Raw genomic sequence first — 15,852 nt, forward strand, 5'->3', positions numbered from 1 at the left:
AAGCACCTGCCCAAAATATGTATGAAAACTAGAATAAATCTGTGCATAGAAGAGTTCTGGATGGGACACGTTTTCTTGGGTAAATAAACCCCAAAAGGAAATTGAAAACAAATGTTCCAAATCCAAGAAGCACGAATACAAAAAACCCCGATGCCTCTTACATGGTCATGTTCAGAAGAAGTTGTGCTTCGATTATATCCGGTTTAACATGGCTATGTGAATGTAGAATCAGGAGGTTAATCAAAAGAGGTTTGAGACCACTTCTTTATAGTCATTTGCTCAAGCCCAGCGCCAGACCATTCCACATAACTGTGACACCTATGTATGCATCATACGCAAGTTTTTCTCTCGCATCATGCTGTTGCTTTGTATGGTAGGCCTACGTCATCATCTTTGGTCCAAGGTGCCTGTGATGTGAAAAAGATATAAAGGTTGTCCATGTAATAGTGACTATCCAGTGAGTAATGGCAGCACAAATTTGTCTCTCAGATTCATCTATAGACCCATTGCATATGACGTCACACTCTCAAAAAGGAGGCAGATCATTGGACAATAGCTGTTCTCTGTGAGTAAAATAGTGCGCGTGACCTCAGCGTACCTGTAGCGTTTCAGGTTATGCAAGGGGGAGAGCTATTAATTTCTTACAAAAAAAAGAACATGCCTTTCGAACAAGGCGCGTAATTTTGGGTGTGAACTCTCTATTGTGCATGTTTTTATACGATTTTGACACCTAAAATGACACCCAGGATAGGCCCATGTGAGTATGCTGCGCGTATTGCAAGGGGTCTATAGACCCAGGGAAACCTTCAATCACCTCATACAGCATTGTCTGAACTGTATGTACTACAAAATAATGGTTGGTCTATTTACTGGCAGGCCTGGTACTTTTTGTTGGGGCAAGGCAAGTTTTCTTTACTACATGGAACCTTCGTCCCAAGGGGGCACTGAGGCAATGACCAGGAGACATTTGCCTCTGTGAACTACAGTTTCAGGTCTCCTTAAAGCCAGTGGACACTATTGGTAATTGTAAAAGACTAGCCTTCACAGTTGGTGTGTCTCAACATAAGCATAAAATAACAAACCTGTGAAAATTTTAGCTCAATCGGACATCGAAATTGTAAATCACTTGAAGTTGTGTGCGTTTAGATAGTTGATTTCAAGACCTCAAGTTCTAAATCTGAGGTCTCGAAATCAAATTCGTGGAAAATTACGTCTTTTTCTAAAACTATGGCACTTCAGAGGGAGCCGCTTCTCACAATGTTTTGTACCATCAACCTCTCCCCATTACTCGTCACCAAGTAAGGTTTTATGCCAATAATTATTTTGAGTAGTTACCAATAGTGTCCACTGCCTTTAAAGGCTGCATTTATAATTTTAGTTTCTAGTTTCTAAAAGCAGAGTTTGGAGTGTCCTATAAAATGCGGCATTTTTATGTGTCCTTCATAATACTACTAACAATAATAATAATAATTGTGGCTTCTTATATAGCGCATATGTCCGTCACTCAGTATTTCCTGCAAGATGTGAGACTACGTTTTGAATTTTGAGACCTGTTTTACATGATGCTGTACATGTAGTCAATTTGCTGCCGTTCAGACCAGGAACATAGGGGCGAACCCCTTCTCTTTTTCGATAAGTGCACTGGGTCTTTTGCATGCGTTAAAAAACACATGTAAGATCCGTAAGATGAAGCAATGGTTAAGTGTCTCTTGCTTTAGGACACAAGTGTCACAGCTGGGGGATTCGAACCCACACTCTGCTGATCAGAAACACCAGAGTTTGAATGCGGTGCTCTAAACCGCTCGGCCACGACACTTCCACTTCAGCAATGATGAATATTGTTGAGAAACATGGTGTTAGCTGGAGGGGGTGTCTGTTTTTCAGGACACATTTTTCAGAAATTGGGTGGCATACTTTTTGTGACAATGGTTAACATGAAAACCCTGTTGTATTTTGTCAATTTATTATCCAGCCTGGAATAACAACATGGAGGCCAGGAAGCTAATGGCCCCTGTTACCCCAGTTTTAGCCTTAGTGTCCCCATCTAAAGGTTCCTATGGACTTCAACAATTTCCAAGGGAAGTGCCCTTAGTTGGGTGGAATTCAGGGCCTTTTTTCAAAATTCTTGCTAAATTTACATAAAAGAAGGCCAGACAAGTACAGCCTCTGATTTGAGATATCAACAGGAGAAGAACATGGCAGCTTAGCAAATTTTCACCAGCAGTTGGTATTCTTTTTGGACTACCAACCAAAGTGAACGATATCCTATTCGGTTTGTATTTGAAGGGTTTCTCTGTGCTCAGCAAATTTATGAAATGGAAACCTGATGTTCCAATTGCGAGAGAAAGGTTCCACTTATTGGAGAAAGTTTAACCCAATTTGGATTGTTTTTCAGTTGATAGACAAGTCTTCTTTGCAATGTACATTACAAATGGATAATCACAGGATCATTTTTTGTTTGTAAATTATGTGGCTCAACGCCCATTGTCCAAAGCATATAGAGGAATATTTCAAGTAGTAAACATTGTTTTTCTTCCCTGCAGTGTAAAATTAATTTATGTTTTTATTTGCTAAAATTAATATTTAGTTTTTACTAACTATACAAATGTATAACTTCACCGATTAGCATAAAATAGTGTGTTAACCATTTTGAGTATGATCACACTTCACAGTCAATGAGGCCATGTCACTTTGTATATATAAAAAGAGTGAACTTTTGCAGCAATCCCGGGCATTGCCTGTCTGGCAATATGGTTACTTGGGAGTAGTAGATTTTGTATCATAATTTACACCACAGATAAAATAAATTTGTTTAAAAGTAACAACCGAACAACTACATAATATGTGATGTGGGACAAAATAAATCACAAAAAAATAAGATTTAGTTTTCTTCTAGAAACTGTGGACAGATCGTAAACAATGATGTCACAGGTTTCAGGGCAGCCTCGGTTTTAATGCACAAATTCAAAGAGAGTGGGTGACAAATCTCCATGTTAGTACAACATGTTAGAGAGGCTGTGTCGTAATGATCGAAGCAGGCCTGTGGGACTACATGTACATGAAATTATGAACTCTTACCCTCTCCCAATATGAGCTCTCAATATATGATACGTAGGGATGGTGCGGTGGTACACATTATGAGCAAGAGTTCACCATGTACAGCTGCAGGCTTGCTTTAATCATGACACAGTCCCTTTAAAAGCAGTGAACACTATTGGTAATTAGTCAAAATAGTTATTAGCATAAAACCTTACTTGGTAACAAATAATGGGGAGAAGTTGATAGTATAACATGGTGTGAGAACTGGCTCCCTCGTGACCTAGTTTTTCGAGAAAGAATTATTTTTCCACAAATTTGATTTCGAGACCTAAGAATTATAATTTTGAGGTCACGAAATCAAGCATCTGAATGCACACAACTTCGTGTGACATGGGTGTTTTTTCTTTAATGACCATTTGAGCTCAACTTTTCACAGGTTTGTTATTTTATGCATATGTTGAGATACACCTAAGTGAGTAGACTGGTCTTTGACAATAGACCGATCCATTAAGCTCCACCCCATGGCGTATTGACCAATCACAACGCAACGAAGGTCCGACAAATAAAGTCTGACATGCGTGCGCGTATGCTTGGTGCGTGCGGCAGAGTTGTGCAGAACGGCATTGAAGAGGCTCACGTGTTCTTGCTCACACGTGCGTCGTTGGCGGAGCCTACTGGATCGGTCTAGTACCAATAGTGTCCATTGTCTTTAAGTTGATGGTAAATGCAAAGATAATATGCATTGGATTTGGCAGGCCAGGAATTTCGTCTTCAAAAGAACAAATCTTTAAAGTCTATGAGAAAACTTGGGAGGGTACCAAGGGGCTACAGCCTCCATGTTATCATGGTGGAAGCCCCATGGTGTAACTCAAGGCCTGGTTTGGTTCAAGGGAGAGATTTTTTATTGAATTGATTTGAGAATTGGGCATTATTTTAAAGCCATTATACACTTTCGGTACAGAAGAAAAAAAAAAGTTCACAGATTTACAGGGTTTACAGAAGGTAATGGTGAAAGACTTCTCTTCTCCATGAAATGCTTTACTTTTTGAGAAAACATTAAAACAATATCAATTCCAATTCTCGATAGCGAGAATTATGGATTTATTTTAAACACATGTCATGACACAGTGAAACGTGCGGAAACAAGAGTGGGTTTTCCAGTTATTTTCTCCTGTCTCCGATTGAGCCTAAATTTTCACAGGTTTGTTATTTTATGTTGTGATACACGAAGTGTTGGACTTGGACAATACTGTTTACCGAAAGTGTATAATGGCTTTAACAAGACTCACAAAAAGCTTCATTCTAGAGTGTCATTTATATTGTACATAATGTGTAGACTAAATCATCTAGAATAGAATAAGAATAGAATAATGTTTTATTGTCACTTGTAAAATGGAAATAATAAAATGTGTAATGCAATAGGGTGTTTATTTCTCCATTTTCTGTTTCTTTATTTTGATAATCCAAATGTATCTACAATTCTGACCATACTTATGTACAAAATACATCAACATTATAAAAATATGACCTGATTTTCGTTGCATTGTGAAGCAAAAGAGAAATGGATTAAAATCATAAAATAAAAAACCTACCCTTAAAATAAAACCATAGTTTTGTCAAAATTTAGCACAAACATGAATATTGAATGGATTGTAAGACCTTTTTCAGATCATATCGATATTTTTCATTAGTACCAAACATTAAAGGAACACGTTGCCTTGGATTGGACGAGTTGGTCTTTAAAAAGTGTTTGAAACCGTTTGTTATGAAATGCATATGGTTAGAAAGATGTTTTAAAAGTAGAATATAATGATCCACACAAGTATCACTCAAAATTGCACGGTTTTCCTTTTACGTCGCGAACAAACACGGTCGACCAATTATGTAAATGGCCGACCGTGTTAGTCGGCGAGGTAAAAAGAAAACTACGCAATTTCGAGGCATATTGGTGTAGATCATTGTATTCTACTTTTACATCTTTCTAACCATATGTATTTTATAACAAACGGTTACAGAACGCTTTTCAAAGACCAACTCGACCGATCCAAGGCAACGTGTTCCTTTAAAATAAAATGTTGAAAGTTCAGTAAAAACAAAATTATAGAACTGATTAAGAAAACATTGTCAACCTGAGCTTGAAATAATGTACGGACGGACGGACGACCTTCAAATCACAATAATTGTTGTGTTTTTGTGTCTGCAAAACCCTTGTATCTTTACCAAGAATCTCTGCTTGTACAAATGTCGTGTCTTGGCTTCCATTGGTTTTGTGTGTACATGTACTAGGTTATTTTAAAGTGAGATCCAACGTATATTTGAATGATATTTTTAGGAGGTACAATGTCATTAAAGTTTCCAAATTTCATTGACATAATCAAAAAATTAACTGGGATAACTTTAAAAGAAATTCGTGACTATGGTTTAAAACAAAATCTATACAAAAATGTATTTACAGAAGGCACAACTGTCAACAGGTAATTTAACTGTACACAAAGGCTACACTAACATTTTAAAAGAATCCCTGAATTGTCCTGTAGTAGTTAGAAAAACCAATAATTCAATATTTTAGCAAATATTTAAATTTAGTTTCTCCTCGAGGAGCTTGAACTGGTTGTGCATTTCATTTAAGGGCTTGGTGGCATCAAGAACCTGAAGAAAACAGAAACAAAATAGTTAAGTTGTATTAAAGGAACACGCTGCCTTGGATCGGTCGAGTTGGTCCTTGAAAAGCGTTTGTCATCGTTTTTTATAAAATGCATATAGGTAGAAAGATGTTGTAAAAGTAGAATACAATGATCCACACAAACATGCCTCGAAATTGCACGGTTTTCCTTTTACCTCGTCGACTAACACGGTCGGCCATTTATAGTCAAATTTTTGACTCCCATAAATGGCCGACCGTGTTAGTTCGCAAAGTAAAAGGAAAACCACGCAATTTCGAGGCAAACTTGTGTGGATCATTGTATTCTACTTTTAAAACATCTTTCCAACCATATGCATTTTATAAAAAAAACGGTTACAAACGCTTTTTATAGACCAACTCGTCCGATCCAAGGCAACGTGTTCCTTTAATTTAATTTCAAAGCGAACTTGGCCCGAACCAGAAACAACCATTGTAAACTGAAAAAAAAAAAACCATAGAATTTGAACTGACTCTAGCTACCGGGCAACCTCCGGAGTAGTCTAGTCGGTAAGACACTGCTCTAGAATTGCAAGGGTTGTGGGTTTGAATTTTACCCGAGTAACAAGGTGCCTGTGATATTTTTTTACAGGACTAGGGAAAGTGCTAACACACATCGGTGTATGGGTAAAAAAAAAGAAATTACCATTGTAAACTGATGAGATTGACCAGCATAGAGATAGAGAAGCTCGGTACGCAGGGCTCTAATTTTACACTTGACCACAGGCCCTGACTCCAGTGAGTTTTGCTGTGAGGCCAGTTAACTTTTGACTGGACAAGTCCCGTGGTCTTGTGTTTTTTTTATGGGGAAGAATAATAACTGGCTGTGTAATATCTTCAACTAAAGATAATAATGTTCAAATGACGGTTGACTTTCAGTCTGTTAAAATTATACCTTTTAATTTTGAATGACATTTTTAATGTATATTTTGATTTTGAATTCTGGTCCAGTTAACATTTTGAGCCACATCCATGTGGTCTTGTGGACTTATACCCCAAATTCAAGCCCTGGTACATAAGACTTGTATACCAGGGCTTGAATTAAGACATCCAAAGATTTTGATGTTTCCACTAGCTTCCCTGCAGTTGGTGTCGTCCCAAGGTTTATGGCTCAGCAAGTGGACTAGTCAGCCACAAGCAGGCTTTTGAGTCATAGTGTAGTAGTACGCTTTTGTTTATCCTGGCCGTCTTAGAATGGATTGTTGTCCCTTCCTCTTCCTTCCTCCACATCCTGTACCTGTCCTGTACCCTTTTGTCTAATCCCGCTCCTCTAGTTACCCTGTATTTAAGTTACCTTTTTTGAAGTCTTATTTTACTTGTATGTATTTGTTTTTGACACTGGCCGAATAAATAATAATAATAATAATAATAATAAAGAGGACGGTATGCAAGGCATAAACCAACCACTGCCAGTGGAGACAATGAGATGCTGTGAATCAGCAACGATGTCACAGGCCAAAAAAGAGGATTGGAGAACATCCAATCCATCAGATCAAAGGTGGAACCATTTCACCGGGGCCCAATTTCATGGCTCTGCTTACAATAAGCACAGAATCGGCGCTTATGGAAGCAGGGGATTCTGTGCTTACGGCAAGCGTATTTCATGGGTTAGCGGCGAATTTTGGCTTCTGCGCAATTGGTAATTACTCAAAATAATTATTATTATAAAACCTTACTTGGTAAAGAATAATGGGGAGAGGTTGGTAGTATAAAACATTGTGGGAAACGGCTCCCTCTGAAGTGACGTAGTTTTGAGAAAGAATTTGATTTTGAGACCTCACATTTAGAATTTGAGGTCTCAAAATCAAGCATCTGAAAGCACACAACTTCGTGTGAAAAGGTGTTTTTTTTTTCTTTCATTATTATCTCGCAACTTCGACGAGCAATTGAGCTCAAATTGTCACAGGGTTGTTATTTTATGCATATGTTGAGATACACCAAGTGAGAAGACTGGTCTTTGACAATTACCAATAGTGCCAAGTGTCTTTAAAGTGGCAATGAATTTAACTTACTATTACTGGTGCTGGAAGCTCAAACTTTGTCTTCTTGATGAGCCAATCCTCATGCGTCTCATGGAGTTCTCTGAGATACTCCATAGGTATTCCAGACTCCTCCTTACGACTTCGCTCACAAATCCGTCTCTCACATTGCTCTGGGGTGCTACGAAGGTACACTGAGAAACAAAGTGAATGTAGCGTTGGTAAACCATACCCAGTGTTCACAAACTTTAACACACAGAATTACACATACCCCTAAAATCATCTTTTAAAGTGAAGGTATGCGTTTGGTAATTACTCAAAAACAAATATTAAACTGACTTGGTAACGAGCATTGGAGAGCTGTTGATAGTACATTGTGGGAAACGACTCCCTCTGAAGTAATGTAGTTTTTGAGAAAGGGGTAATTTCTCACTAAAATAATAAAAGACTTCTAGCCAGAAGTATTTTATTCCTATCTGAAAGCACACAAATTGGTCTAACAAGGGTGTTTTTTCTTTCATAATTTTCTCGCAACTTCGATGACCGATTGAGCCCAAATTTTCAAAGGCATGTTATTTTATGCATATAATGGGATACACCAAGTTAGAAGACTGGTCTTTGGCAATTACCAAACGTGTACCTTCCCTTTAAAGAGTTCCTGATATTCACAATCACAGAATGAAGACACAGTAGGGAGGGGTGGAGGTACCATTATGTACTACCATACCAAGTACCAAGTGGCGATAGGAAGCAGTGAACTAGCTTGCAGCACCACTTGATTTGTCTTTTTTTCTCCTTCTCAAGCTTTGGGTGTTTTAACCGGCACAATGGCTAGAATGATTATTATGTTATTATTTATACATCCCATATTGGCAAATAATTATAATACTTTCACCAAGCACTCTCAGCAGAATACACTGCTGCCCGCCAAGCACAGGTTTCCACCAGAATAATTGATCAGTGTACATGTACATGTAAGAAGAAACTATGAAAAAATAGTAAACTTGCGGGTACAAAGAGAACAGAGCCCTAAGAGACTTACGCATGGTTGTACCCGCAAGTTTACTATTTATTTATAGTTTTTTTCTTATTTCTCCACACCATGCAAAGCTTCAAACAATACTTAGTGTACATGTAGTTGATGCTCCATGATAGTCATGGGGCCATGTCAACAATGCTGAAGAACAATCTTGTGTGTGTAAAGACAGCAAGGCATGATGCTCGGGTTTTGAAACTGTTAACATTATAGGGCCATCAACATGCAACAAGTTATTCAAGAAGTGAATATTCATTTTACTGTGTTCTTTCTCTGTGATAGTTGAACCTCTTTATCAGCCTTTGTTGTCAATGCCAATATCTACTAGCATCAACTGCATGTTACTTGTACATTGATCAGTTACTCTGGTGGAAACTTGTGCTTGGCGGGCAGCAGTGAGTTTTGCCGAGAGTGCGTTTTTTGAAAATGTTGCCACCACTAACCATGGCTTAATCTGTTGCTTACCTATATGATCGACATGAAGGTCTTTTGTTGTTAGCAGCCAATCAAACCACTGACACAGTACGTTGTATTCTGGGGTCTTTAACTTCTTGCTGTATGTTAAAACAAGTTAACAAAAAAATATTCTTGTGAACATTTGTGATTGATTAAGCCGAGTAGCGCATACTAATGTTGCACAAGGCTGTATACTCTCCACCAGGGAGCTGAGATGGTTTGAGGAGTGAATTAAGGCCCAGTCACCAGGGGTAATAATGTGAAGCACTTTGGGACGCCCTCCGGGGGTGAAAAGCCCTATATAAAAACTGTTTATTATTATTATCATTATTATCAGGGGTGAGAGTCATTACTAACGAAAAAGTCTGAAACTTGGATACAAATTCAAAGGTATGTTGAAATGATGGCATTTCCACCTTTTGGTAACCCCTGGGGTTATAGATTCCAAGGAGCTTTTGGAAAAAGTATCAAAAGCACTAGAGAAGTAGACCAAAGAGCAGGATTTCTTTAATTGTGGAAAAAGAAATATTGCCTGATTTTCTTCACCAGGCTGACTTAAAAAATCTGAATTCAGGCAAAAAGTCTGAACAATCTCATCCCTGTATTAGCCAAATATCAACATCAAAAAGCTGTTGTAAGATAGCTCACCTTTGGTAGAGGTTTTCTGTAAAGCAATATTTCCCACTGTAAATGGACCGTTCCATCATCTTGAACTTTTGTTTTGTCTTGGCTTGATGGATCTCAAGTCTTGTGAACTGAGTGTAAGACTCGAAGGCAAAACTCCAACGAACTGGGTCCTGATAAAACAAGTCCTACATCAACAGAAGAATGTTAAGTGGTGATGAGTACAAACAAGTTCAAGGCCAGGTAGTTGTCTATGTTAAAACAAAAACATAAATTTAAATCCCACCACTTAAATCCTTGATATTTATTTTCGGCTTAAAGGCAGTGGACACTATTGGTAATTACTCAAAATAATTATTAGCATCAAACCTTTCTTGGTGACGAGTAGTGGGGAGAGATTGATGGTATAAAACATTGTGAGAAATGGCTCCCTCTGAAGTGCCATAGTTTTCGAGAAAGAAGTAATTTTCCACGAATTTGATTTCGAGACCTTTAGATTTAGAACTTGAGGTCTCGAAATCAAGCATCTAAACGCACACAACTTCGTGTGACAAGGGTGTTTTTCCTTTCATTATTATCTCGCAAGTTCGAAGACCGATTGAGCTCAAATTTTCACAGGTTTGTTATTTTATGCATATGTTAAGATACACCAACTGTGAAGCCTACATGTAGTCTTTGACAATTACCAATAGTGTCCACTGCCTTTAAATCCTTGATATTTATTTTCGGCCTAAACTGTTCTGCCATCTTGTGGCTTTTATTACAATCTCGTTGTGTCTTGCCATGTTCATCTGTCCTTTTGTCTGTCTGTTTTATTTTTTTGTCTGTCTGGCTGTTTTTTTTTTACAAGCTAATGCTTACCAAAACGGCCCCATACTCTATTTATTACACTTGCAATGTTTACTGTTACTTAATGATATTTTTGCTTTTCTCCGTAATACATGTTGTAGGCCTAATTGTTGTTATTTTTTTTATGGAAGTATGGAAATAAATCTGTATTTTAGTTGAATTGAAATGTGAACAATTACTGTTTTCCAATTGTACCGCAGCTTACATAAATTTACAATATGTAAACCATTCCACTGTACGGGTTGAGTATGGTGGCACAACTGTACACAGACACAAAACTCGGGGCTCAAATTTAGGGGAAAAATCCACGAGACCCCTGAAAATAAAAACCAGAAGACCATCCGCCTCGTCGGGTCATGATTTTACAAGCCCAAGGCTAAAATCACTTGCCTCGGACCTGCGGTCCAGTTGTTAGTTTAGAGACCTAAGTACAGTAGAGATATTTACCAACATATTTTGTCCTCTTATATTCCTCCATTTGTCAACTGGTTCGGGAAAGATTTCAATGTTGTCCTTTTGGCCAAAATACTTGAGTAGAGTTGACTTTCCACTGCCGATGTTGCCCTCTACAATTATCTGAATAAATAAAGAGATTGTGTGATAATTTTTATTTGTTTTGTACACTAAATTATAAATAATAAATAAGTAGAAAACTGTTGACAGTGTGGTGTTACAACTGAACTGCCGTCGATTTCACGAAACGCTAGGATTGATCCTATCTCGAGTTAGGACGAGTAACTCGTCCTAACTTAGGATTAATCTTAAGGTCTGCATGTTACAGTGCAGGGTTGGGACTCGTCCTAAGACCTAAGATTAATCTTAAGTTGGGAAGAGTTTGGTGAAATCGACGGCTGGTCTGGTGTAAATAAAAAGACTTCGATTTTTAGAAGTAAATTAATTGTCAATTTTGAAGTTGCATTATGAATGCACCCAGCAGAAGAAGAAAAAACAAAACACTTAGGGCCTACCATCTAATCTGATTCAAGTCAGTGTAATGTTTTAATATTATTTTACATGTTAGTTGTTACAAAACACACACAGGCATGAAAAATGACTGACACTACAAAAAATACAAGGCGTGTGTGGGCATGGCGGGTAAAATGAGATTTCTTTTATATAGCACACTAGACTAGGGCCTACTAAAAATACATAAAAAATAGTTCGGTTCATTATTTTCGGTCAATAACCGGAGTGCAACATAGATCAGTCAGATTTTTAAATACCGTTTGATGCCTGTCAGAAACACTGTTTCCATTTCCAATTGTAATGTCTTTATGTGTAGAGCTAATGTCGCTGAGTGGTCGCCTATGATTTGATTTCATGTTTTCACATTTCGCTCGCCGATCCATCATGCCAATCGGGGTAGAACTGGAGTTTCCGATGTCTGCTCGCAACATGTTTGGTAACGTTAAGTACAAACTTATATAATAAGACAGACTGCTTAGCCTGTCCGGATTCAAGTCGAAAATGCCGATACATAAACGTAAGTTGTTGAGATATTTCTTGAATCTTGCGATAGACATGAACAATCAAACCGACACAGAATAACAACAATTGACTGAAATTTCTGAAAACCGCGCGCGGGTAATTGAAGTCTGGCTCCCAGAGCTTATCCCCGTTATGCCGTGCAATAAGCTTATGAGGCATTCGTCTGGTCCTTGCTACAAGCTGTCTTTTTATTGGTGGTCGGCGCAGTATTGCGGCCAAGATGAAAAAATGTTTTGTTTATCCTTGTCTGATAGACACCGGTATGATTATGGGCGTCGTTTTTGGCGTGTTCCTCTTCAAAATTCAGACTCAAAAGTAGTCCGCCAGATAATGTATACATAATCGTTGAATATGTATTAAAAATTAAAGGGATACGTCGGAAATGCTACTTAAAAAGACACTATCCTGGTGTCATGTGTTTTCAAAGGAAAATTTGTCACAATCAAAAACCAATTAAATTAACTTTAATTTGATTTATTACACTTGTCTCACGACATAATGGCTACTTGATTAGAATCTGGAGATATCACAAGGCATGACAGTAAAACACCCCACCCCCTTAAAGCACAACTTCAAGATAATCTGTTTTCCCCCATTTCATTCAGACCAGCAATTTTGATTTCATAGAGTAATGATAAAATAATAGATTATCCCGGCCAAAGTTTCAGCAAAAAATAATATAGAATTTCACCAACTGAGCGCAATGCACGCATTTCCCATTCAAAACAGGAGTTTTTTGGCAATGGATTCAATATCGTTATAGTTTAGGTTCGTTTATATAGGTTCTCATTTCATTTAGGGAATCAAGACTAAACTTTAAAATTGAATGAGTTTTGCACCTCACGGGCTCAATGATGATCTTATTTGACCAGCTATAAATTAATGTGAAAGTTACAAAAAAAACTTTAGACTTTATAATGCAGATTCATCTGAGCATGTTGAACGGGGTGTTTGAATTGATGACCGGAACAACCTTTAAACAGAATCACATTTTTTGCCATGTTTAGAATATTTATGTTTATGATGATTAAAATACAAATGAAAGAGAACCCGTATTACCAACTTTCGTTTTTTAAATTTTTTTAAAAGTTGTTACCGGCTTTTGTCAAAACCACCGTCACAGATAATAGAAAGAGAGAGAATTCTAGTGTCTCCGAAAGCCTTGATATTGATTTTACTCCCATACCATCCAAAGTCCCAAAGGGTTATACGTCCATCTTTAGTGATCTAGTGCCTTTTTTGTTGCCCACTCAGGTATAATTAATCCACTAGATACATCGATCTTAAAGACAGTGGACACTATTGGTAATTGTCAAAGACCAGTCTTCTCACTTGGTGTATCTCAACATATGCATAAAAAAAAACCTGTGAAAATTAATTTGAGCTCAATTGGTCGTCGAAGTTGGGAGATAATAAAGAAAGAAAAGACAACCTTGTCACACGAAGTTAGTTGTGTGCTTTCAGATGCAAGTTGATTTCGAGACCTCATCTAAATTTGAGGTCTCAAAATCAAATTCGCGGAAAATTACTTGTTTCTCGAAAACTACGTCACTTCAGAGGGAGCCGTTTCTCACAGTGTTTTATACCATTAACCTCTCCTTATTGCTCGTCACCAAGAAAGGTTTGATGATAATAATTATTTTAAGTAATTACCAATAGTGTGAACTGCCTTTAAAATGAGTTGTCAATGCGGGTATAGTGCATTGTCTGGGACGTCACACTTTTCTTTGCAATTTAAATTGGTACCCGTCTATAAATTGGTACCCGTCTATAAGATTGATCTTAATCGTGAAGTTTAGACCGTGTCTTTAGTATCAGTTACTAGTGTTAAACATTCAGTGACGGCAGTCCTAACCATCACTTTCTCTCTTTCCCTCAACTTCCACAATAGCTAAATTCTGCCACATTATGTATAGAGGGGGCGCCCTATACTCGGCAAAGTTCAGGGCAATATCTGCCACACCCATCATAGTGTTTAACCAGAGGGGACTACCTGTTTTATATTGCATATTGTAAGTGAACATAATTTTGACACACAGGTTTTTGTTTTTTCGCATTCAAGAACACGTTTATTTCCATACTCTCATAAAAGAATAACAACAGTTATTACAGAGTAAAGCAAAACATATATTTAAGTAAGAGTAAACATGAATAAATAAATAGAGTACGGTCCGTTTTGGTTAACATGAGCTTGTAAAAAAAAACAGCCCGACAGACACCATTTCTTGGTTGAACCTTGGTACACATTAATTAGGCAAACATTCCATGACTTCACAGGAAAGTTTCGTTTGTTTCGTTCGTGTTGTAACCTCTCTTATAGTTTTTAGAACTCACTTGATTCTAAAATTACTGGCATTACATCAATACGACAGCTAGATTTAATCTTTCCCTCGTAAAAGACATACGTTTCCATGAGTATCATGTCTATCTCCCATTGAAACAATTTTCTGCTTGGTTCCCATCGTGGTGTCTTTCTTCTTCTCTTAGACGGTTGGACTTTCCTCCTTCTTGCCTCCTCTTTTCTTAGATTTCTTTTCAGGAAATCCTCCACACTGTCTTGTCTGTCTCTTACAGTATCTAGCTCGTTCATTACACTGGCAAACTCTTTGAAACTACACGACGGTTGATCCTGGACGAAGCGTTTGGTTCGACGCCTAAGGTTCAGGGAGAGAGATTCAACCGCCTCTGCTTTTGATTGCCCTGCTACGGTGAGTGGAACTGGACCATGGCAGATACGAGCATATTGACGCAGAGCTCTTTCAACTTGCTCTCTTGGACATCCTGCAAAGGTCAGCATCTTCTGTAAATCTTCGATGACTTGAAGTTCTTGAAACTCGCAGATGATGCTCTTCAGATTCTGTCTTACCTCTTGCTCTTTATGCAACTCATCCTTCATAAGGTAAATATTGGTTGATTCTTCATCATCTTCATCACCGTGGCAGATCACAGACCATTCGCCTAGAGCAGCCAGCTCCCACTGCTCCTTCTGGCTCTCATTTAACTTCTCCAGTTCCTTTATTGTCAGCTCCCTTTCTTCGCTATCAACCCTAGAGTCTTCACCTTTTTCAATATTTCTTTCAAGTCCTCCAACCTCATAATGTTCAACATGATCGTTTCTCCAGATGTCGACATTTAATTCATTCTTTTGGCCTCTTAAAAGTAAACTTTGTGCTTCGTTTCTGCCACATGGAACCACATTTTCGTGGCCATCGCATTTCTCACGAATAACGACAAGCTCTTCGGCTGGACTGTTCTTATCAACACCCCCTTTCACCACGAGACCGCGCTTAGTCTTCGGTCGAGCCATCATTTTGCTCTCATCATTCTCGCTGTCGTTTTCGGTGAATTTATTGTCAATATGAGATGGTTTTCCAGTGATGAATTCTTGACGTATTTGTTCTGATGAAGGTTTGAGACTGTCTTTACGATATACCATTTCAGACATGGCCTTCATGGGAGAGGACTCGTGGGGGGTAGCGGAGCTCCGTCCCTCATGAACCTGCACGGTGTTCTCCTCACATCTATCACCACCGTACCAAGTATCGTACACGGACATACTTGACGAGTTGACAGAAGATTGTTCACCATCCTCTTCCTCTTCAAGGATGTTTACAAGAGTCTGGTTTTCTTCAAAATCATTTCTCCATATGTCGATATCTTTCTTCTTGGTTTCAGTACTGAATCCGAGATCTCCCATTGGA

General features: G+C 38.1%; 1 protein-coding gene across 1 annotated transcript; it reads right to left on the minus strand.

Annotated features, from left to right (window-relative positions):
• Nucleotides 1–5,079: 5,079 nt before the first annotated feature.
• LOC117288769 (thymidine kinase 2, mitochondrial-like) lies at nt 5,080–12,227 on the minus strand. Its single transcript, XM_033769606.1, has 6 exons — nt 11,887–12,227; nt 11,111–11,239; nt 9,839–10,002; nt 9,200–9,288; nt 7,732–7,892; nt 5,080–5,688 (listed from the first exon to the last, which is right to left on the minus strand). The coding sequence occupies exons 1-6, from the start codon at nt 12,184–12,186 to the stop codon at nt 5,605–5,607; spliced, it is 927 nt and encodes a 308-aa protein (XP_033625497.1). The 5' UTR covers nt 12,187–12,227; the 3' UTR covers nt 5,080–5,604.
• Between the last annotated feature and the right edge of the window lie 3,625 nt (nt 12,228–15,852).

The sequence above is a fragment of the Asterias rubens genome, chromosome 4 (assembly GCF_902459465.1).
Source record: "Asterias rubens chromosome 4, eAstRub1.3, whole genome shotgun sequence".
In the NCBI taxonomy this organism is placed as follows: Eukaryota; Metazoa; Echinodermata; class Asteroidea; order Forcipulatida; family Asteriidae; genus Asterias; species Asterias rubens.

Bases quoted from the DNA above. Each gene is read 5' to 3' on its own strand.
- LOC117288769 (XM_033769606.1), bottom strand. From the start codon at position 12,186: ATGTCTATCGCAAGATTCAAGAAATATCTCAACAACTTACGTTTATGT. The intron at 10,003-11,110 runs GTAAATATCTCT...CTGTTGATGTAG, and splicing joins TAAGAGGACAAAATATGTTG to GACTTGTTTTATCAGGACCC. The intron at 9,289-9,838 runs GTGAGCTATCTT...TTTAACATACAG, and splicing joins ACAGAAAACCTCTACCAAAG to CAAGAAGTTAAAGACCCCAG.